Source organism: Sus scrofa, chromosome 3 (genome assembly GCF_054392235.1).
Source record: "Sus scrofa isolate SSC_HxYL_T2T_F1_AM1 chromosome 3, Sscrofa_HxYL_maternal_Yorkshire_Landrace_v2.0, whole genome shotgun sequence".
In the NCBI taxonomy this organism is placed as follows: domain Eukaryota; kingdom Metazoa; phylum Chordata; class Mammalia; order Artiodactyla; family Suidae; genus Sus; species Sus scrofa.
This window is the reverse complement of record NC_139385.1, coordinates 17,990,287-18,013,604: the sequence shown is the minus strand read 5'-3', so window position 1 is coordinate 18,013,604 and position 23,318 is coordinate 17,990,287. Positions and strand designations below refer to the sequence as shown.

At 49.9% G+C, this 23,318-nt stretch overlaps 2 protein-coding genes across 9 annotated transcripts; one reads left to right on the top strand and one right to left on the bottom strand.

Annotated features, from left to right (window-relative positions):
* Positions 1 to 2,446: 2,446 nt before the first annotated feature.
* On the top strand, positions 2,447 to 18,698 carry KCTD13 (potassium channel tetramerization domain containing 13). 7 transcript variants are annotated; one of them, XR_014840414.1, is made up of 6 exons: positions 2,447 to 2,879; positions 5,238 to 5,407; positions 15,214 to 15,303; positions 15,395 to 15,447; positions 15,834 to 16,352; positions 17,914 to 18,698. XR_014840414.1 is itself a non-coding variant. In XM_021086431.2 (6 exons), exons 1-6 carry the CDS (start codon positions 2,636 to 2,638, stop codon positions 18,148 to 18,150), a joined length of 990 nt encoding a protein of 329 aa, XP_020942090.1. In that variant the 5' UTR covers positions 2,447 to 2,635; the 3' UTR covers positions 18,151 to 18,698. The 7 variants fall into 7 exon arrangements, 6 of the variants coding, with proteins under 6 accessions (XP_020942090.1, XP_020942091.1, XP_084873257.1 ...); XM_021086431.2 differs by having other exon boundaries at positions 16,157 to 16,352; XM_021086432.2 differs by having other exon boundaries at positions 16,157 to 16,352; positions 16,798 to 18,698.
* A 108-nt stretch (positions 18,699 to 18,806) lies between these two features.
* ASPHD1 (aspartate beta-hydroxylase domain containing 1) lies at positions 18,807 to 22,774 on the bottom strand. 2 transcript variants are annotated; one of them, XM_085017123.1, is made up of 4 exons: positions 22,556 to 22,774; positions 21,336 to 21,512; positions 19,613 to 19,726; positions 18,807 to 19,081 (listed from the first exon to the last, which is right to left on the bottom strand). In XM_085017123.1, exons 2-4 carry the CDS (start codon positions 21,439 to 21,441, stop codon positions 18,972 to 18,974), a joined length of 330 nt encoding a protein of 109 aa, XP_084873249.1. In that variant the 5' UTR covers positions 21,442 to 21,512; positions 22,556 to 22,774; the 3' UTR covers positions 18,807 to 18,971. The 2 variants fall into 2 exon arrangements, with proteins under 2 accessions (XP_084873249.1, XP_005655155.3); XM_005655098.4 differs by lacking the exon at positions 22,556 to 22,774 and having other exon boundaries at positions 21,336 to 22,422.
* Between the last annotated feature and the right edge of the window lie 544 nt (positions 22,775 to 23,318).

Here is a 23,318-nt window from a genome sequence, read left to right as displayed (position 1 = left end):
AAATGTGACTGGATAATCTAAAAACGGAAGGGGATCGTATTCCAAAGAAAACAAAATAATCCCAATACTCAAGGGTCTCAACAAAACGTCAGAGTCCAATTCAACAAGAACTTACCTCCCAGCCATGGGTAGGATTGCAACCTCAAACAGTTAGAGACAGAAGGGGTCTCAGGTGTGTATGTTGTTGCTAGAGTTGAGGGTCCTAGTTTGAGTTAGTGAGGGTTTCAGCTGAATCTCTGTGGATCCTCCATTTCTGACAATGCCTTCCGGCCAAAGACCACCAGGAGCGCACTTGGGGTTGAACAAGGGAGACAGCATAGCACGGGGCATGCAGCCTGGGCACCTCTGTAAGCACATACTAGAAAGGACTTATTTCAGGATTGGGGCTTGTGTTGGGTGATTTTCTAGTAGGATTCAAAAAAGGGGAGATTTGCTCTAGGTTGGCTGCTGCCAGGAAGTAGGGATAATTCTTTTTCTTTTTCCTTGTTTTGCCTTCTAAGGGCCACATCTGCAGCACATGGAAGTACCCAGGCTAGGGGTTGAATCAGACCTGCAGCAGCCAGCCTATACCACAGTTACAGCAACGCCAGATAAAAGCCTCATTTGTGACTTAGGCCGAAGCTCACAGCAACACTAGATCTTTGGAGTTTCCGTCGTGGCTCAGTGGAAACGAATCTGACTAGCATCCATGAGGACACAGTTTCAGTCCCTGACCTCGCTCAGTGGGTTAAGTTTCCGGCACAGCCGTGAGCTGTGGTGTAGGTCACAGATACAGCTTGGATCTGGCGTGGCTATGGCTGTGGCATAGGCCAGCAGCTAGAGTTCTGATACGACCCCTAGCCTGGGAGTTTCTGAATGCCACAGGTGTGGCCCTAAAAAGACAAAAAAAAAAAAAAAAAGAAAAAAAAAGAAAAAAGAAGAAGAAGAGAAGAAAACACCGGATCTTTAACCCACTGAGCAAGGCCAGGGATCAAACCAGCATCCTCAGGGATACAGTTTGGGTTCTTAACTCACTGAGCCACAATGGGAGCTCCTTCTTTTTGGTTATCTTAATAATTCTTATCTAGAAGTTAGGAGGAATGGATCAGGGCTAAAGCTGAACTTGGTAAAGAAGCAGCCGTCACTCAGACTGTGATGGAAAAGGTCACCATTGGTCATTTTTGTGGTCTGGACAATGTTCCTGTTTTCGTGTTCAATTATGATTATGGAACAGTCTTTCAATTCATCAGAGAGGAGTTTTTTCTGAAGCTGGTGTCCTATAAAATTGTTTATGCTCAACAGGGCAACATCATAGCCTAGCTTATAGTGTCAGGCCCCCTCGTAGCAACAGAGGCTTCTGAAGGAATAGTGAAAACTGGGTCCCAGTTGTCATGAGCTGCTTTTCTCTTTCTCACCAGCTACACTTGAAAAATCAGAATTGACAATATTGCCCTTTGGGTAAAACATGGGCTCTCCAGGCTAACACAGGCCCCATTACTCCCTAATACCTTGTAACTGGTTCATTCCACTCATTTACATTCCTACCTACCCCCTGCCATTTACATTTGCACACATCACTCAGCAGAAAAGAAACCAAACAAGCCCAGAGAGAAGTAACACTGCCAGTGAACTGATGGCCAGGCAGAACTACAGCTTCATGCTTCATTTTCCCTCCAGAAGATCCTCCTGCTAGACATTCAGATCGACTGTTAAATGTCCCAGGTATCAGCCTCTCAACAGAATGCAGATGAGATCGGATTCAAACACTTCTCGCCACACTTTACCAGCAACGTTTTCCTAGCTTATTTCTTTCTTCCAAGGTTGGGTGTCTCACGACATAGGCTGGGATTCTAAAACCCTTGTCCAGGTTGCTCTAGCCACCCCTGACCTTCTTTCTGCCTGTTAAATATGCCAAGTGTGTCTGGTTTACGGGTCTTTGTATTTGCCCCGGGCTCTTCTTGGAACTCTCTGCCCTCCGCCTCCACATAGGCGTCTCTTCTGAGCTTCAGCTCAGTATCACTTCCTCAGAGAAGCGCTCGTCAACGGACGACCTCATCTATTCACATCCTGCATGCCCTACCTAGCATTACTGCCACCTCCTCTGGGAGGCCACCTCCGTCTGGCCTCCCTTAAGAGCTCCCCTTGGGGCTTTCGTTCGCAGCTGTCAAATGCGCGGGGCCGGAGGCGGGAAACTGTGCCCCAACCCCTTGCCTCTCTGGGCCCCTTCCCCTTCACGCCCATGAAGCACCCTGAGAGTGGAGATACGCGAAGGGGGCAGTGTTTTCCACACAGGCAGGTGGCCAAGAGCCCTACTTCGAGTCTCCGGGACAGGCGACCTGAACACACCTCACGCGGCGCCCCGCCCTCCCGCAGCCCGCGCTCGACTCCCTCTGCCAGCCCACCGCCACCACGCATGCTCCTCCCTCCCGGCCGCGCGAGGTCGGGGGCGGGACCTTGACGCGCCTGCGCAGTTCTCGCCCGGCTTCCGGGCGGTTCCGGCGCGATGATCCAGAGGGCCAGTGTCACTAAGTAGCGGCGGGGCTTAGGGGCGTGCGGGCCCAGCGGTCCGGCCCAAGGGCTCGGGTCCCGGGGTCTCTGGGAGCGGCCGGAGGGTGCGGAGACAACCAAGGATCGTCGCCCGCCGCCGCCACCAGGCATGTCGGCCGAGGCGTCTGGCCCCGCAGCGGCGGAGGCCCAGTCCCTGGAAGTTCCTAAGCCCGCGGGTCTCGAGCCTGGCTCCGCCGCCTACGGTCTCAAGCCCCTGACCCCGAACAGCAAGTATGTGAAACTAAACGTGGGCGGCTCGCTGCACTACACCACGCTGCGCACCCTCACGGGACAGGACACCATGCTCAAGGCCATGTTCAGCGGCCGCGCGGAGGTGCTCACTGACGCCGGAGGTACGCGAGCCGCCCTTGCTTACTGTCCTGCCTCCTCCAGATCCCCGTCTCCCTTTTCTCCCAGTCTTTCTTCGCCCAGTCTTCTCACGCCCCTTCTCTCTTGCCGTCCAGTCAACTCATTCTCACTTCTTCCATCCCCTACATCCCATGGCACCTCCCTTTTCTCATTCTTCATCCCCTTCCTCCCTCGGTCTTTACACCCAGCAGTAGTAACCAGCAAATTCTCAACATGTTAGGACCAAATTTTCGTTACTGCTCCCCACGGACTCTTCCACTCTTTCCTCCTCAGCTCAAAAGACTCGGGAAGCAGCCCTGGTGCCAACAGCACCCTTCCAGGCAACCTTCATCAGTTTCTTCTACCTCAGCACTGCCAGCAACCATCCCCGAGAGTTGGAGGACCTAACACAGGTCCCTACACTCTAGAAATCTATCTGTAAATAACAGACTGTCAGAGGAGAGGGCTGCTTTGGGTTTGCCAGGGACGCCAGAGTGGAGAGTGGACAGTTCTCTCTGGCAGGCGAACCTTACCTTCTCAAAGTGTGTCGCAGTCAGGTTCGGGCTCCATATGCTCAAGGGGAACCTTAAAAGTCCAGGGAGGGGGATTCAGAAGAGGTTAACAAGGATTGTGAGAGCAGGAAAATTGAAATTGGGGAGGCAGAGCTTAGTCTTCAAATATCTGCAGGTGAAGAGTTTATTGTTCAATGAATATTGGCAAAATGCCAGTTAGTGTAGGAGATAGTTTGGTAAATGAATCTGATTAAGATGAGCCTTATGGAGTTTTCTTTTTTGTGGGGGTAGGGAGAGACAATAAGCGAGTAAACATACCAAAACGAAGACAGAAACATGTAATTCCAGATGGCAATGAGGTCTATGAAGAATACAAAGGTTAAAATGGTAGTGGAGAGTGGGGTAGCATTCTTTTTTTTGTCTTTTCAGGGCCGCACCTGTGGCATATGGAGGTTCCCAGGCTAGGGGTCCAGTCAGAGCTATGACTGCCCGCCGGCACCACAGCCTCAGCAACGCAGGATCCAAACCAAGTCTTTGACCTACACCACAGCTCACAGCAACGCCAGATCCTTAACCCACTGATCGAGGCCAGGGATCAAACTCGAGTCCTCATGATACTAGCCTGGTTCGTTAGCTACTGAGCCACGACGGGAACTCCCCCCCCCCCTTTTTTTTTTTGGTCTTTATAGAGCTGCAGGTGCAGCATATGGAAGTTCCAGGTTGGGTCGAATTGAAGCCGTAGTTGCTGGCCACAGCCACAGCCACAACCATAGCACTGCAGGATCTGAGCCATGTCTGCGACCTACACCACAGCTTAGGGCAACACTGGATCCTTGACCCACTGAGTGAGGCCAGGGATCAAACCCGAGTCCTCATGCATACCAGCTGGGTTGTTACCACTGCGCCACAACAGGAACTCCCTGGGGTAGCATTCTAATTCAATAGGATGATCAGAAGTAACACGAGATAGAGGTTTATGGATACGGTAATCCGGAGGAACTTTCTCTTGGTGAGAACCTTCCAGGTATAGAACAGATGTGGGAGGGAATTACTTCTGTGTGTCTGGATGTGTTGAAAAGGGGCCTGTGGGAGATCTCACTGGAGATGTTTTAAAGGCATTTTCTTGGAGTTCCCATCATGGCGCAGTGGTTAACAAATCCGACTAGGAACCATGAGGTTTCGGCTTCGGTCCCTGCCCTTGCTCAGTGGGTTAAGGATCCGGCGTTGCCGTGAGCTGTGGTGTAGGTTGCAGACGCGGCTCGGATCTCGCGTTGCTGTGGCTCTGGCATAGGCTGGCCCTACAGCTCTGATTCGACCTCTAGCCTGGGAACTTCCATATGCCGCGGGAGCAGCCCAAAGAAATACCAAAAAAAAAAAAAAAAAAAAAAAAAAAAGACCAAAAAAAATAAAGCCATTTTCTTGGATATGGCAGAGGCTTGAGACAGATGAGCATTTAGATTTTGTAGCTTTGGAGTCCTTTTTTCTTTTCTTTTCTTTTCTTTTTTTTTTTTTTTTTTTTGTCTTTTTGCTATTTCTTGGGCTGCTCCCATGGCATATGAGGTTCCCAGGATAGGGGTCGAATCGGAGCCGTAGCCACCAGCCTACACCAGAGCCACAGCAACTCGGGATCCGAGCCGCGTCTGCAACCTACACCACAGCTCACGGCAACGCCGGATCCTTAACCCACTGAGCAAGGGCAGGGACCGAACCCGCAACCTCATGGTTCCTAGTCGGATTTGTTAACCACTGCGCCATGACGGGAACTCCTGGAGTCCTTTTCTCATTAAAATGTAGTAACTCCAGGGCCTTCAGCAAAGCCATCCTTCCTTCTGCCTCTCCCCTCCTCACCAGGTTGGGTGCTGATCGACCGGAGCGGCCGCCACTTTGGTACAATCCTCAACTACCTGCGGGACGGGTCCGTGCCACTGCCTGAGAGTACCAGAGAACTGGGGGAGCTACTGGGTGAAGCACGCTACTACCTGGTACAGGGACTGATTGAGGACTGCCAGCTGGCACTGCAGGTGAGGGTCCCTCCCCCACCTCCTGAGTCCCACCCCTATGCCCCCCTCCCTGGGAGAGCTGCCCCAGCAGTTAGCTCTTAAGACATCAAAGGAAAACAAGAGGAAATACGGGGTACTGCCTTGAGGAGTAGCCTCTGGCCTAGTCTGACTGGTCATGACCCCAGAGGATTTGGGAGTACTGACCTCTGCATTTCTACTGCCTCAGGCAGGGCCCCGTCATGCTAAGACTACTGCAGCGTTTAAATGACTGCACTCTCTACGTCTTGCTTTTTCTACCCAGCTACTCTAGCTATTACACTCCTACCTGAATAATTATCCTTAAACACAATCCCAGTTTATTTTCTCCCTTGCTTGGAAATTCCAAATAACATGCTTGTCCTACTGAGGAAAAAATAATCTACATTTAAATTGGAATAGAATGAACACCGTGATCTGGTCCTACCCTGGCAGGTGGCATTCCATCCCTTCCAGGGTTTTAAATACTTTTTTTTCCAGCAGCGATTTTTTTTTTTTTTTTTTTTTTTTTTTTTTTTTTTTTTTTTTGTCTTTTTGCCTTTTCTAGGGCCGCTCCCGTGACATATGGAGGTTCCCAGGCTAGGGATCTAATCGGATGGAGCTACAGCTGCCAGCCTGTGCCAGAGCCACAGCAACACCAGATCTGAGCCGCGTCTGCGACCTACACCTCAGCTCACGGCAATGCCGGATCCTCAACCCACTGAGCAAGGCCAGGGATCGAACCCGCAACCTCATGGTTCCTAGTCGGTTTCCTTAGCCACTGAACCATGACGGGAACTCCCTAGCAGTGAAATTTTTACAGAAGCAGCCACTCCTAACGAAATAGGATGGGGGGAGTTCCCAGAGCCCTACCTTCTCTTCTGGGAATCTCTTAGGATTCTGAGGAGAAGAGCTTGGAAAGCAAGGCCAGAACTTAGGGGTTAAGGATCACCTCCACCACAGCTAACTGAGTGACCTTGATTGAGTCAATTCCTACCTCTGGCATTCTGTTCTCATCTCCCAGAAGATAGGGAAGTAAGAAAAATATGTGCAGTGTAGTGAGTTTCACATAAAGCCTTTTATTCTGTTCTATTTTTACAATGTTAAAAGTGCCCTTTCTTTTATGATACAGTATTAAAGGAGATTATGAGTTTCTTTTTTGACACCCTTTATATATTAAAAAGTGGCAACTGAACACTTTCTGTTATCTTGGAGAGTACTTACTGGTCCTTAAAATCCAAAGTATAGAATTCCTTTGGGCAATATCCAAGTTTTTCAAACTTTTGGACTACATCTCATAGAGAAAAATGCATTTTTTACTCGAAGATATAACTAAGAGTTTTAGAAAATGATACTTTTAGTGAAATACACTCTGATATATTGTTTTCTTTCTTTCTAATGCCATTTGGGACCCGTTAAACTTCCTTCATGACCTCTCATTGGGTTACCACTTTGCAGTTTGAAAAACGTTAAAGTAGGAATTCTCTTGTGACACAGGTTCAATCCCTGGCCCTACACTGCAGGCACAGCACCCCCCCCCCCAAAAAAAAAAGAAAGAAAGAAAGCAAAGAGTTTGGAAGTTCATTCCTGCTCTGTAGCTTTACATTTATCTAATGTTATCTCACATCCACTGTGTGTTAGGATCAATTCTGTTATCTTTTTGTGCCCCGCTTTGCCATAAAAAGACGCATGAGGGAAGCTGGGAGTGTATCCAAGGTCAAGGAGCCGGTAAGCAGCAAAGCTCAGAGTCAACCCCAGTTTATTAGACTCCCACATGCATTACTTTTTCTTCTGTGCTCCAGCTGCCTCTTTTCCAAGTTTCTCCAAGACTATCTCCATCCTCACCTCTCTCAGCTAGAATATGCTTGCTTATTTGGAGGGTTTTTTTTGTTTGTTTGTTTTTAAGATTGAGGTACAGAGGGGTTCCCATCCTGGCTCAGTGGTTAACGAACCCCAGCTAGCATCCATGAAGGGACCGGAGTTGCCGTGAGCTGTGGTGTAGGTGGCAGACGCAGCTTGGATCCAGCATTGCTGTGGCTGTGGTGTAGGCTGGCAGCTGTAGCTCTGATTTGACCCCTAGCCTGGGAACTTCCACATGCCACGGGTGTGGCCCTAAAATGACAAAAGACCAAAAAAAAAAAAAAATTCAGGAACAGAGAATTGAGTTCATCATACTTCTCAGCGCGTGGCACTTAAACATCAGTAGTCTCTGCAGATCTTTTCTCTCTTGATTTTTTCCTTCATTCCCAGTCCCTGCCCACTTCCCTGTTCCGCATAGGTACCCCTCCGGTTCTAATGTTTTAATACATGTGCTTGGATTATGTTTGTACCCTTGAAAAACTAAATCATTGTTTTGTATACATACGCATTTAAAATTTCCATAAATGGCACTGAGCTATGGATTGTGTGTTCTGTTTCTTAATTCAGCACTTTTTCCAAGATCTGTTCATGCTGCTGTATGTACCTTTAGGTCTTTGCTTCCAGCTGCTGCACAGGAATCTATGGTGTGCATTCACCGTATTTTGTTTATATGTTCCCCTGAGTTGGAGTCCTAGATTGCCTCCTACTTCCTGCCCCCATAAACAGTGCCACCATGAGCATCTTTGTTCGTGTGCCCTTGTGGGTTTTGGATCAGGGTTTCTTTTTTTTCTTTTCTTTTTTTTTTTTTGGATCAGGGTTTCTTATGATTATAGCTGGTAGTGGAATTGCTGGGCCTCAGGACACATATAAATGAATTTCATCAAGTATCATCAGATTATTCTCCCAAATGACTGTAGCTCCTTATACTCTTGACGTGCAGTGCATAAGGAATCCTGTTTCTGCATATCCTTGACAACACATGGCATCATCCAGCATTCTAATTTTGCCAATCTGATCAATACAGAGCGATTGCGTTTTAATTTGCATACCTCTGATTACTAATTAGATTGAGCATCTTTTCATATATTCACTATCTTTTTTGGTTTCCCCTTCTGTGAATTGCCAATTTATATTCTTTTCCAGATTTTCTACTGAGTTTCCTATCTTTTTCATATTGCTCTGCAGGAGATTTTTTTTTTTTTTTTCAGGGCTGCACCCGAGGCATATGGAGGTTCCCAGGCTAGGGGTCCAATTGGAGCTACGGCTGATGGCCTGTGCCACAGCCACAGCCACAGCCACAGCAACTTGGGATCCAAGCCGAGTCTGTGACCTACACCACAGCTCATGGCAACGCTGGATCCTTAACCCACTGAGTGAGGCCAGGGATCGAATCCGCAACCTCATGGTTCCTAGTTAGATTTGTTTCCGCTGTGCCACGATGGGCACGCCTGCAGGAGATTCTTATATATTTTAGTTTAGTTCCTAGGGAGAATTAAGCCTTATTACCCTAAGGCATGTAAACTTCTACTATACATCTAGAATGGTACTGTTTATTTAGTATTCTCAAAAGAGTTGAGAAAACACTTAAATCATTTGCTGGGTTTTGATATTCAATGAGGAACCAGCTGAAAAAGTCTGTTTCAGATAATAGTTTCTAGTCAGTTTTAGATGTCGCCATTATTTTCTCTTAGAATGTCACCTGTCTTTGGGATCTGTTGTTGAATAAAATATATTGATTTTTTTAAATGATAAATAACCACTTACTATTTTTAAAGCAGTATGTAAGTATTGTAGAAATTTAGAAAACACAGATAATCAAAAAAAATAAAAGCATCAAATATCCTTCCAGGTCTTTTCCTGTGTGTGTGTGTGTGTTTGCGTATGTTTACCAAAATATGATTATGCTTTATGTGCTGTATTGTAATCTGCTTTTTTTTTTTTTTTTTTTGGTTCGTTGATAACTGCCACCTTTCCATGTCAAAGAAATTTTATCTTATCTACCATCAAGGGCATACGCAAATTTCTCCACTTCCAGAAATGCTTTTTACAGCTGGTTCATTTAAACCAGGACCCAGTCTAGATCCTTGCATTACGTCTGGTTTATACGTCTTTAGGCCCAAAAAACAGTCCCTTTTTTCTCACACTGACTTGTTAAAGAGACCACCTGTTGTCCTACACAATGACCTACTTTCTAAATTTGCCTGATTTTGTTTGTTACTCTACCCTATCCTGAGTTTTCTGTAAACTAAATGGTAAATTTAAAGGCTTGATAGTAAATGTTTTGGTCAGAATACATTTTAAATAATGTTGTATATTTCATATTGTGTTAGATCGACCCATAATATTAATATGACCCATCAGTAGAAATGCTCAGAACTGGTCCCTAGGAGTTTCTGTTGTGGCTCAGTGGTAACAACCCAGCTAGTATCCATGAGGACACAGGTTCGATCCCTGGCCCTCCCCAGTGGATGAAGGATCTGGCGTTGCCCTAAGATTCAGTGTAGGTCGCAGACATAGCTCAGATCCCACATTGCTGTAGCTTGCGGTATGAGCCAGCAGCTGCAGCTCCAATTCAGCGCCTAGCCTGGGAACCTCCATATGCCTCAGGTGCAGCACCCACACCCAAAAATGGCCCCTAGATTCAGGTGATGATGGTTTGATTCCTCCATTGTAGTATGTTTCCTTATTGCCAACTATAAAGCCACTTAGGCGCTTTATGAATGGCAGTTACCTTTTAACCACACGTCAATTGATAATTCTCACCTGAATTAATAATTTCACTAATTTGTAGGGTAATTATGTTATAATTTCTTCATTATTAGGTGGGAATTTTTTATTTTTTATGGCCACACCTGCAGCATATGGAACTCTCTGGGCTGGGGATTAAATGTGAGCCATAGCTGTGATCTATGCTGCAGCTGTGGCAATGCCGGATCCCTTAATCCACTATGCTTGGCCAGGGATTGAACTGTGCCTCTGCAGCAACCTGAGCCACTGCACCACAGCAGGAATGCCACGTGAGAAGTCATGCCTTTCATTGTCAACTGGAGAGATTCTTGATTTTAATAGAATCATGTTCCTATTTCCCCCCCCCCCCCGGTGATATCTCCTCTTAGGATCTTGTTTAAGAAGTTTTTTTCTATTCTGTATTTTTAAAGTAGTTTCATCTTTGGTATATGGGTCTTTTAATCTAAATGGAACTCACTGTTGTAGACGTGGATGATGGAGGGATTTATCTTGTGTCCTCCATAGCGTGAGCTATTTTTCTCAATGCCACCTGTTACACAGTCTTTGGTACCCAGCATCCAAGATGGCCACCAGCAATTCTTTTGCCGCTTCCTAATTCAGGCTCTTGTTCAGTCCACTCCCATGCCGAAGAGGGCTGACCTATGTAACCTGTAGGAGACTGCAGAAATGATAGTGTGTGATTTCTAAAGCCAGATCATAAAAGACCTGTTTCTGCCTCTCTCGGATCATTCACTCTGGGGAAAGCCAGCTGCCATGTAAGGATACTCAGTCAGCCCTAGGGAGAAGTCCACCTGGAAGCCTCCTGCCAATGGCCAACACAGACTCCCAGCCACATGGGTGAACTGTCCTAGAAGTGGATCCTCTAGGCCCAGTCAAGTCTTCAGATAAGTACGGCCCTGGTCAACATCTGGACTCCAGCTTCATGAGAGACCCTGGCTCAGGACCACGAACTAAGCCAATCTCACATTCCTGACTCAGAGAAGCTATGTGAGATAATAAATGTGTACTGTTGGTTTAAGCTGCTAAATTTGTAGTAATTTGTTACCCAGTAACAGATAACAGATTTCGGTATCTGGAGTGGGGTTCTACCATAACAAAAACCTAAAACGTGGGAGTGGTTTTAGACCTGGGAAGTGGGCACAAGCTGGAAAGACTTTGAGGACGCTTTATTAAGAGCCTAAAGAGCTCTTCTTTTGTTTCGTTTTTTTTTGTTTTGGCCACACTTGAGGCATGTGGGAGTTCCCAGGCCAGGGATCAAACCAGAGCCAGAGTTATGACCTGTGCCACAGCTGTGGCAATACCTGATCCTTAACCCACTGCGCTACACAGGAACTTCCCTAAAGAGCTTTAAAGAGTATTCATAGAAATCTGATAAACTTTGAGGAGGCTGCAGTGTGGAACACGTTTATTGGAAAGTTCCGGAAAGGGAATCCTTGTTGTGTAGTGGCAGAAGTATCAACACTGTCTCCTACAGTACTGTAGAAAGTGGAGAACATATCTAATGAACTGAGTGATCTAGCTAAAGAAATTTCCAGCTGTACAGTAGGAAAAAAAAATGACGTATTGGGGCAATAAAAAAAAGGAAAAAAAAAATTCCAGACAGGATGTTGAAGATTATAGTAAAACAGAAGAGGAGAAGGTAAACTAAAGGAAAAAAGAATTGAACAAAAAGGATCCAGGAATTTGGGGGCTTGCAAGTTTCCAGCCCTTCAGATAACGATTGATGATAAAATTAACAAATGGCTTGCTGGAGTTCCTGCTGTGGCATGGTGGATTAAGGATCTGGTGTTGTCTGTGCAGTGGTGCAGGTTTGATCCCTGGCCCAGTGCAGTGGGTTAAGGCTCCAGCATTGCCAGAGCTGTGGCGTAGGTTGCAGCTGCATCTTGGATTTGGCCCCTGGCCTAGGAACTTTCATCTGCCAGAGGTGTAGCTGAGAAGGGAGAAAAATATTAACAAACGACCTCCAGGCAAAGATCACAAACAGGGCATTCTCTGTAAAACATGGTCTCAAGATGAAGCTGAGCACGTGATTGTAAAATCCTTTGTTAAGACCTCAGAATTATCCAAGAAGATGCCACAGAGAACCATCTAATCAAATAATACCACGTCTAAGAGGCTGAAGGCTGTTGTCAGGCAGCAGCCTCAGTATAAGCCCAACTAGAGAGGCACTTGTCTCACAAAGATGTGTGGGTGTGGCTTTTGTCTAATGATCTGATACTCAGGACTCATGACACACCCATTAAGTTTTTCAAGAGACTTCTGTTGGCAGAAACACTGCCAGCTTAAGACTGGAAGGGCCAGAGAATGCAAGAGGAGAAGAAGCTTTTGGACCCTCAAAATTCTACAGGCAGAAAGCAAGCTAAAGAGGAGTTCCCGTCGTGGCTCAGTGGTTAACGAATCCAGCTAGGAACCATGAGGTTGCAGGTTCGATCCCTGGCCTTGCTCAGTGGGTTAAGGATCCGGCGTTGCCGTGAGCTGTGGTGTAAGTTGTAGATGAGGCTCGGATCCCGTGTTGCTGTGGCTCTGGCGGAGGCTGGCAGCTACAGCTCCAATTCGACCCCTAGCCTGGGAACCTCCATATGCCCTGGGAGCGGCCCAAGAAATGATGAAAGAAAGAAAAGAAAGCTAAAGAAACTATGGAGCTGCAAATATGGACTGTCTTTCATGGAGAAGGAAAGATGGCTCAGGTCTAGAGAATGATTCCTGGACAGGATTAGACATCAGCGAGCTCCCAACCTTTGTCCAACTGGATTATTGAATTTCTATGAAGGAACTTTGACTTCTCTGCTTCCTGCTGCCCCCCTTGACCTTTTGAACGAGAGTGGTTATCCCAATGCCTGGTCCACCAGTGCATACTGAGAGTGTGGATGAGATAACAAGTCTCTTGAGTTCACAGGTCTTCAGATCCAGAGGAAATGTACTCAAGGAGCTGTAGTTAAGAGCTACTCCCAAGGAGCAGCATCCCTACCTAGACCTGATTTAGATGACGAGATTCTGTACTTTAGTGCTGTAATGGAATGGGACTTTGGAGGATCTTGGGAGAAGGTGAGTGTGTTTTGCATATGCAAACAGTATGAATCATTGGGAGCCAGAAAGTGGACTAGGGCACCAGCCTCCAAGGGAGTCCCCAGTTATCCCTGTTTCCTTGTGGTGTTCCCTCCCACATGGAATAGGGCTAGCAAAACTAGATCATAAAAGACAATAAGAGTCCTCTTGTGGCTCAGAGGGTTAAGGATCCGGCATCGTCAGTGCTGTGGCTCCAGGAGCTGGATTCACTCCCTGGCTCAGGAACTTCCACATGCCACAGGGGTGGCCAAAAAAAGAAACAACAACGAAAACCAGTAAGGTCTCCATCTTGCTCTGTCTTGGATTATTTGCTCTGGAGAAGCCAGCTGCCATATTGTGAGGACACTCAAACAACCCTATGGAAAGGCCTCAGTGACAGGGATCAAATATTTCCTGCTAACAGCCAGCGTGCATTTACCAGTCATAGGAATAAGCTTTCTCAGAAACAAATTCTCCAGACCCAGACGTGCCCTCAGATTACTGCAGCCTCAGCCGACTTGACACTAAGCTCATGAGAGACCCCATGCCAAAAGCACTCAGCTAAGCCACTCCTGAACTCCTGACCCACAGAAACAGAAAATAAGTATTTGTCGTTGCTTTAAGCTGTTCAGTTTTGGGACAGTTTGTTACACAACAGTAACTAAGACACACTTGCCCCACTGATGTGTGATGTTCTCTCTATAAATACCAGTTCTCTTGTGTACACTAGTATGTTTCCAAGTTCTCTAGTGTGTTTTTTGTTGTTTTTGTTTGTTTGTTCCTGCACCAGAACTGCAGTGTTGTCATGATTATGGCTTTGTAAGATCTCTTCATATCTGGTAGAGTCAGTCTCTCTTGTTTGACTATTTTTAAAAATAGACGTGAGGAGTTCCTCTTGTGGCTTGGTGGGTTAAGAACCTGACATAGTGTCCATGAGGATGCAGGTTCAATCCCTGGCCTGGATCAGTGGGTTAAAGATCTGGCATCGCTGCAAGCTGTGGCGTAAGTCGCAGATGCAGCTAGGATCTAGTGTTGCTGTGGCTGAGGCATAGGCCTCAACTGCAGCTCCAATTGTTGACCCCTAGCCTGGGAACCTCCATATGCCGCAGGTGGGGCTGTAAAAAGAAAAAAAAAATTAACCTAAGTAATGGTAGATTTATTCTTCCATATTAATTTTAGAAAGTCTTAGGAGTTTCCAAAAAAAAAAAATCTTTTGGAGTTTATATTAGGATTGCACATCTAGAGAGCAATGGCAATTGTGGCTCAGCAAAAACAAATCTGGCTAGCATCCGTGAGGACACAGGTTCAATCCCTGGCCTCGCTCAGTGGGTTAAGGATCCAGCGTTGCCGTGAGCTGTGGTGTAGGTTGCAGACACGGCTTGGATCCTGTGTTACTGTGGCTGTGGTGTAGGCCAGCGGCTGCAGCTCCAATTTGACCCCTAGCCTGGGAACCTCCATATATATGCTTCGGGTGTGGCCATTAAAAAAAAAAAAAGACGAAAGAGTTGCATGTCTCATATCTCGGTTAGGCGAGGCAAGAGGGGTTTTGGCGTGAAGATTCTAAAAGAAGAGTAAAGAAACCTAGGTATCTAGTTCTGATTCTCCCTCCAACCTCCAACCAGGCAGCCTGGCAGCCTGGTTCACTCATTCAACTAATAACTTATTGCGCATCCACTGTATACTAGCTACTTATTCCCTGGGAAGAGATCATAGCAAATACGCCAAGAAAAAACAAGGAAACATGAGGAACTACATGCCATGAAGGCGAACTGATCATGTGAAAAGGAAGCAGTAGAGGAGGCTGCTTAGCCAGGGAGTTTAGGGAGGAGGACCAGCACCCTCCTAGGGATCCTGTTTGAGTTGGGATCTAAATGGCATGAGAGGGGCCAGCCATGCAAACAACTGAGTGCAGACCGTGCCAGGCAGTGGGAGCAGCAAAGGGCCCAGTGGGCACAAGCTGGATGTGTGAAGGGACAGGTGGGGCCGAAGCCCAGCAGGCAAGGGAGCCTGGTAGAGAGGAGACCAGCGTTGGCATCCCGCAGAGCCCTGTGGACCACTAAGGAGTCTGGACTTTTTCCCGAAGGCAACAAGCAGCTTTGGAAGTAGGGGAGTGAGTGCCCCTTGGTCGTGCTGTTAATCACCTTCCGCTTCTTCTCCAGCAAAAAAGGGAGAACGTGTCCCCGCTGTGCCTCATCCCCACGGTGACATCTCCCCGGGAGGAGCAGCAGCTCCTGGCCAGCACCTCCAAGGTGAGGCCCCTGAGCCCTGTCAGGGTGGAGGCTGGGGGCCTGTCCCTGCAGCCTGACCCCCCACCCTTCTCCATCCTCTCTCCCCCGACAGCCCGTGGTGAAGCTCCTGCACAACCGCAGTAACAACAAGTACTCCTACACCAGGTGACCGTGGGGGCAGGGAGGTGCAGGGGGTGGAATCCTGGGCTCAGCCCTGCTCCCGACCCAGGGGGAGGGTTACAACCACACAGAGGGACGAAAAGGTTCCTGCCCGGATGCAAACTCCAGCTCTGCCGCTTACCCACTGGGTACTTGGGACAGGTCATTTTGGTTTGCGTTTGCCGAGTTCCTTTTACTTCTTTTAATCCTTCTGAGCTTTGGCTTTATCATCAGTTAACTGATGGGTCCAGGTAAGGATTAGATAGATGACAATAACTCACATTTCCTAAGTGCTTAGTTTATACCAGGCATGAGTTGAAATATAGCTCTCCCTATATTTATTCACAAAACCCTCACGGTTGTCAGGAGATTTCGTGATCTCCATTTTACAGGTGAGCCAATTGAGGCACCAAGAAGTGAAGTAACTGGCTTCGTGTCACTCCATTAAAAAGTGGTGGAGCTAGGATGCCAGGTGAGGCAGCGTGGCTCCAGAGCCTGCATCAGTAGCCACTCTGCCATGCTGGCCTTTGCTCAGCAAATGCTGCTGCTTCCTTTGTGAAGCCTGCTTAGCCGGGCCCCAGGGCTAGAGGAAGCTGCTGGGCCCCGAACTCGCAGGCAGGACTCGAGTGCTGGGTATCTGGGCCCCTGTGCTGGGAGGAGCAGAGGGAGGAGAGAAGCCAGTTTTGCTGAGGCCTCCTGGCCCCCTGGTCCTCAGCACTTCAGACGACAACCTGCTTAAGAACATCGAGCTGTTTGACAAGCTGGCCCTGCGCTTCCACGGGCGGCTGCTTTTCCTCAAGGATGTTCTGGGGGACGAGATCTGCTGCTGGTCTTTCTACGGGCAGGGCCGCAAAATCGCCGAGGTGTGCTGCACCTCCATTGTCTATGCCACGGAGAAGAAGCAGACCAAGGTCAGAAGGGGTTAAGGGCCTGGCCAGGGAGGGCTGTGGAGGTGGGCAGGACCAGCACCCTGGACAGAGGCGGCTCAGCCAGTCAGGTGGCGGGGGACGTCCATCCCTGGGAGGCAGGAGCTGGGGTTCAAGTTCTGGGGTCTTAGCTCTGTCATCTTGGGCAAGTCATCTTACTTCTGTGGGTTTCTGCTTCTTAACCTGTGAAAGGAGGGTGTTGGATTAGAGTGGGATTCTTAGCGTAGGCCAGTTGGGTCTCAAGGCTAGCTTGAAGACCCAACTTCAAGCAGTTGTAGGAGTATGTATACATGTTTCTGTCTAGAAGAACAATAGTCATTGTTAGAATCTCTGAACAGCCCATGGCCCGGAGCAGGCTCTTAAAACCTCAGGACCTTGGAACACACTGAGATGGTAGGCCCTGAGTCACTAACATAGCAGTCATTAGCAGATACTTCCAGAGCACTGCAAGAGGCTTGAAGTGAAGATGAATGAAGTGCTGAGGAGAGTACAGGCTCTCTGTCGTGACCTCTGGCTCCTGATGCTCTCATCATGACCTGGACATGAAGGATGTGCCCCAGATACACCAGAGATCTTGAAGTCTCTAAGCACCCAGAGCTATCTCACACCTCCCTACCTTGGCACCCACTATTCCCTCTTCTTGGAATTATTTTTTCCCATTCCTATCTGCCTCGTGAATTTGTGCTTAATCTTTAATAAGAACTAAGCCAGGCATCACTTTCTTTGGGACACCTTCGCTCATGAACTTTCGACCCAACATCCCCAGACTAGGTTGGTTATATCCCCTTCTCAGCTAAACACAGTGTTGACTGTAATCTCCCGGGGATGGAGTGGGGGGTGTTTACTTCAGCAGCAAGGAGTTAGCTTCTTCCGGGGAGAGCTGTATCTTTCCTCCCCCCATCTCTCTAGCACTAGCCGGGCCTTTATCACACAGCAGAGTCTGGGAAACACTGAATGCATGAGTGAATGCATAACCCGGTTTCCAAGCAGCTTCCTCCATAATTGGAAAGACAGGAAGACGAGCCAGTTATAAGAACATAGCTTAGGAGTTCCCGTTGTGGCGCAGTGGTTAACGAATCCGACTAGGAACCATGAGGTTGCGGGTTCAATCCCTGGCCTTGCTTAGTGGGTTAAAGCTCTGGCGTTGCCGTGAGCTGTGGTGTAGGTTCCACATAGGGCTTGGATCCCGAGTTGTTGTGGCTCTGGTGTAGGCCAGCGGCTACAGCTCCATTTAGACCCCTAGCCTGGGAACCTCCATATGCTGTGGAAAGCGGCCCTAGAAAAGGCAAAAAGGCAAAAAAAGTAAAATAAAAGAGCCAAGAAACTTGGCAGCAAAGGAGAGAAAACAACCCTGCCCGACTTCAGAGCTGGACCTTGCAGTACAAGTGTGACTTTGCTGAATAAAGAAGTCGCAAAGACAGTCCAGGCTAGAGGAAGCTGTGAGCGCAGAGGCCAGGAGGTGTGCCAGCCCAGGAGCCGCCTGTGGAGGGGAAGGCTGTGTTGCCAGGCCAGAGGGAGGGAGCTGGGGGTTGCTGGCCTTTTGCAGGTGGAATTCCCAGAGGCCCGCATCTTTGAAGAGACCCTCAACATCCTGATCTACGAGACTCCCCGGGGTCCAGACCCTGCCCTCCTGGAAGCCACCGGGGGTGCAGCTGGAGGTGGCGGGGCAAGCCGAGGGGAAGATGAGGAGAACCGAGAACACCGTGTCCGCAGGATCCACGTCCGGCGCCACATCACCCACGACGAGCGTCCTCACGGCCAACAGATTGTCTTCAAGGACTGAGCTTTGACCTGAGTTTTCCACCCCCGGCCACTGGGACCTGGTCCCTCTCCTCTCCCTTTTCCTCCCCTTCCCCGACCTTTGCCCCGGCTTTGCTGGCCAAGTCGTGGGTCTTCCTGCCATCCCTTCGTTGCATGGTACCGTTCACTTTGGCCCTCTCCCGTCCATTCCCATCTCATTGCTAACCAGAGGGTGCATTCCAGCCCTTCCCCTCAAAGGCCTTCAGAAGGCCTGCATTCAGCCCCTCATCCTCGTCCTGCTCTCTTCCCTCCCCAGCTGGTTTAAAAGGATTTAGAACTCCCCGTCTCTTTTTTTAGTACCTCGTACATGCCAAAGTGTCAAGCCAGCCCTTAGCCACCCCCACTGCGTTTGGAGCCGCCTCCTCATCGCCGCCGTGCAGGGTAGCGCACCTCCCTCCTCCCTCCCCACCATCCTCCCACCTCCTTAACTTTGTACGAGGCTGGCCTGGGCCTGCACCTGCTCAGCATCTTCTCGATCTGTTTCGTATTATTTATTTTAATTTTCTATTAAATTATTGGAATAAAGTTGAACTGAGCGTCTGGTGCTGGCTCCCAAGGAGAGGGCCAGGGAGACGGCTTGTCAGGGAGGTATCTGGTATCTCTCCTTGGGCTAGTAGCCGGGAATGAAGTAGTCAGGAGTGAGGAGAAGGTTTAAAATCTGTATTTCAGCGTTCACTGGCCAGTTCCCACCCTCAGCCCCCCACCCCCACCCCGTGCAATGGAGAGGTGGTCCTGGCTCCCACTCAAGCCGTCCCCGAGTGCAGCCTCTCGCCAGTCTAGGTGTCTGAAGGGGAACACCTTCCCTCAGGGGTCTGGTGCGAAGACAAAGTCAAGGGCCTGGCGTTCCGCCCCAGCCACATTGGGATGCCAGAGGTCCACGATGAAGACCACTCGAGGCCCATCTTCCGGAGAGCCTAGGGAACATGGGATGGAGACAGCTGAGCAGCTGACCTTAACTCCCTGTATGCTCCCCAAATACGAAAGCAAATCCTTTGTACGTAAGTGTCCGAAACTGTTCTAATCCCTTCTGAGTATTAACTCTTAATCATCCACACAAACTATGAGCTCGTACCCTAAATTATTCCCATTTTATACATAGTAATGGAGGCACACAGAGGCTAAATGACTCGCCCAAGGTCACACTGCTAAAAGCGCCCGAGGTAGGACAGGACCCCAGGTGGCCCAGGGCCCAGGTCTTGTGCTGTGGACCACTTTGCTATCCATGTGCATTCACTCAGTTCACCCTTGCAGTCGCCTGATGAAGAAGGTGGTGGGCCCGTTTCACAGGTGACTGGAGAAATGATGTGACTTGCACAAGGTCCTGTGACCGGAAAATGATGGTGTAGGACAGGAAGACAGTTGGGCCTGAGTCCTCCACAACCTCTAGTCTGTTCCCTTTCACACTCTCGTCCCTCATCCTCCCAGCGGCCTGGGAGCCCCCTTACCATTATGAGCCACCGTGTGCAGGAAGGAGTCGTCCACCAGCAGGCAGTGTCCCTCAGCCCAGCACTGGGGCTCACCCCCAACCACCAGCTCACAGCCAGGGGGAATCTTCAGGCCTGTAGAAAGAGATCAGGGCCTCCATCACTCCTGCCTGCATCGAAGGAGCCCACCCCATTCAGTGAAACAGCAGACCGGAGGGTCTTACAGGCCAGGCTCTCTGGAAGGTGACCCACATACTGGATACAGTACTGGATGAAAGAAATGCTAGGTGATGGGGGAAAGGCAGTGCAAAACACAGTCTGTTGTTTCAGAGAAAAGGGAAGCCTTCCTGAAGGAAGGAGCATCTCCCCTTGGGCTTCTCCTGGGCCCTCTCTCCCCAGAAGGCATAAAATGGATGGCTCCATCCTGCCAAGGGCCACACAGGTAAGTGCTGTGGGGAAACCGAGGAGCCAGCTCAAATGGTGGGAAATAGGACGACATCCCAGAGGGGGTGTGGCACCGGACAGTGTGAGTCGTGACGGCTAAGTAAGGGTTTCCCAAGAGGTGGTAAGGGGGAGAGACAGTCTAGGCTAAGAGCCTGTGTGTGGCATCTGCCAGGATCAGCCAAAAGGCCTTCATGATTTAGAGCGTGCCGGGAGGGATGGGAAAGAAGGGACCGGGTGAGAAATGAGAGAAAAGATCTGGGCTTGATCACATTCAACCAGCAGCACAGGAGATGATTTTAGGCAAAACAAGGTCATGACATTGAATGACAGAAAACAAGCTTTTTTTTCCCCCCCTCCCTATTTTCTTTCAATCTTTAAAATATAGAAAAGAAAATCTCAGTTTAGTGCCTCCCATAGCTTTAACATTGCTCTTTTTTTGGGAGTTCCCTTTGTGGCTCAGTGGTTAACGAACCTGGCTAGGATCCATGAGGATGAGGGTTCGCTCCCTGGCCCCGTTCAGTGGGTTAAGGATCCGGTGTTGCCGTGAGCTGTGGTGTAGGTCACAGACATGGCTCGGATCTCGCATTGCTGTGGCTATGGCGTAGGCTGGCAGCTGTAGCTCTGATTCGGCCCCTAGCCTGGGAGCCTCCGTATGCCACCAGTGAGACCCTAAAAACAAAGAACAAAAAAAATTGCTCTTTTTTAAAGGAGGAGAGTGGAGGCTTTAGTCTCAGACTGGAGTATTTTTGCTAGAATTTTTAAGCTTGCTTTTTAAAATTTAAATTTGTTTTTATGAATAATTTCTTTTTAAGGTAATTAGTCCTGATTATCGTTATTCTATAAAGATTCCTTTAAGAAGTAACAATTCATATCGCTCCTACATTTACAGTGTGCAGGGTATTTTGTTGTTATTTTGGCCGTGCCTTTGGCATACGGAAGTTCCCAGATCAGGGATCTAACCTGAGCCACGAGAGTGACATCGCTAAGTCCTTAACTGGTAGGCCACCAGGGAACTCCTAAAGATTCCTTTTAAAATAAGTAAAACAAAATGGGAGGGGCGAGGAGAGAAAACGAAGAAACAGAGGACAGGTGGTAAATGACTCTGGGAAAGCGTATGAAGATGGTTTGCAGAGCACTGAGGCTCAGGAAATGCTACTGTAGACAACAGGGAGTCATGGAAGATTTCTGAGAGGAAAGGCATGATCAGAAACAGGGTAAAAGATCAGGTGGCAGAGAAAAGGAGAGTCTGGAGGGGGAATTGTGGCAGCAAGAAGGTTGTCTGTAAGCAGCATCTACTTACCCAGATGGCATCTGACCCGGGCATTGGTGGGCCCACAGCGGCCCTCAAGCCGGGCCCCAGGCAGGAGGACAGAAAAGCCAGCATTGCCGAAGGTGTTGGCACTCATAAAGCTTCGCAGTCCCCTCAGTGCCCGATAGGCCCCAGGGCACCGGCGGCAGTTGCTGGGTTGGCACCGGCCTGCTTGGTACAGCAGGAGCTGGTAGCACCCAGGGGCCAGTGGTGGGGACCAGCCCCGAGGCAGAGGGGTAGTCCCTGAGAAGTCCCAGCTCACAGCCCCAAAGTCCCGCAAAATGGCAGGGAAGCTGCTCTCCAGGAGCTCCACGTCATGCCGCTGGGCATCCCGTGGCACAAAGGGGGCTGAGGGCAGGTCTGGCAGGAAAAGCAGGCCTGGGCGCTGAATGCCCAGGACCCCTGGCCCTCCCCCAGGGCCTGGGCCCCCCTGAGCCGCCCGCCTCACCCTACCCATCCCAGCCCAAGAGTAGCGCCTGGCGTAGGCCCGAAGGCGACGGCTCACTAGGCCTTCTGTCCTGTGTCCTTCCCCAGACTCCCCAGAGCTCCCTGGGCTTGGCCTGCCACCTTCAGAGCACCCCCCAGGCCCACCACTGCCAGCCCTAGCCTGACTCCCAGCCTCCAGGGCCTGCAAGTCTTGGGAGCCCAGGCGGTAGCAGTACCAGAGAAACAGGGAAGTGAGGGCGCCAAGGAGCAGGGTGAGGGCAGAGGAGGCCAGAGGCAGTGGCCATGTGGGCATGATGGGCAGAGAGGCCCTGGCCAAGAGACCTGGGGCATCTTCCAGACCCCAGTTCCCCTGTCCCCCCAGTTCTCCACCGGTTCCCTCCACGGCTGCTCCCTGGTGACCCGCTAGGCTGTTTCCCTTCCACATTCCCACCTGCTTCTCTCTCCTTCTGAGGGCCTCTCTCCACCTTGTAGCTCCCTCTTTCTCCCTTCCTTCATGTACCCCTTAACCCTCCTTCCCTTTCTCTCTGTCCTCGCCCCTCCTATCTCTTCCTTCTCCTTCCAACTCTTTCCTCTTTCTCTTTTGCCCCTTTTCTCCTCTACTTTCTCCTCCCAGTAGTTTCCTCTCTCTCCCTCAGTCTCCTTTCTCCACTGTCTCCCCCTCTCTTCTCTCCTCCCTCTACCCCCCCCACCTATCTCTTCGCTTTATCCTTCCCTCCCCCTCCCCCTTGCCTTCTAGCTCCCCTAGACTGCAGTTCCTACCCCACCTGGACCCGCAGCCCCGGGAACCCGCAACCAGCCGTCGGGAACCCGCAACCAGCCGTCCTCCGCAGCGACTTCTCTCTCTCCTTCCAACCCCCTCTCCTTCTTGCCCTTGCTTCTCACTCGACCCGACCCGCGGGTTCTCTCTCTCTCTCCCTCTCCCTCTCCCTCGCTCGCTCTCTCTCCTACTCGCTCCTTCCTTGGCTCCCACTCACCCTGACGTCACCCCTCCCCACAGTCCTCTCAGCTTAGCTACCCCCGCCCTCGCCCAGTGGCCGCGGCAACTCAGCCGGGTTGAAGGCGGGGGGTGGGGTGGTCTCCGGATTTGCCTCCCCCGGCCCGGACCGGGTGCCACGTGGGGTTCAGGGGGCACAACGCCAACCTCCAGCGCCCCGCAATGCGAAAAAGGGGCGGGGCTGGTGGAGGGGCGGGGCAATCTAAGGGGCGGGGCAAGCGCGCCGACCGATGGACGAGGCTGGCGGTCTCAGACTGCAGACGGGGGACACTGCGGCCTGTCCGTGGGTCAGCCGATCCCTCGACCAGTCGGCCTGTGATTCCACCTCCCCCTTCGCCTTCACAAAGCCAGCCCCGGGAGGGAGCCTGATAGATAATGAAGGCGGCTTCAGCCAATCGCCTACTGCGCCGGGCTCCAGGCGCGCTCAGGCGGGGCCGAGAAGAGCTGTCCGCTCTTGTGGTGCTGAAAAGGGTGCTCCAGAGGCCCTGAGATGAGACCAGGAGGAAAAAAAAAAAAAAAAAAAAAATCAAAGT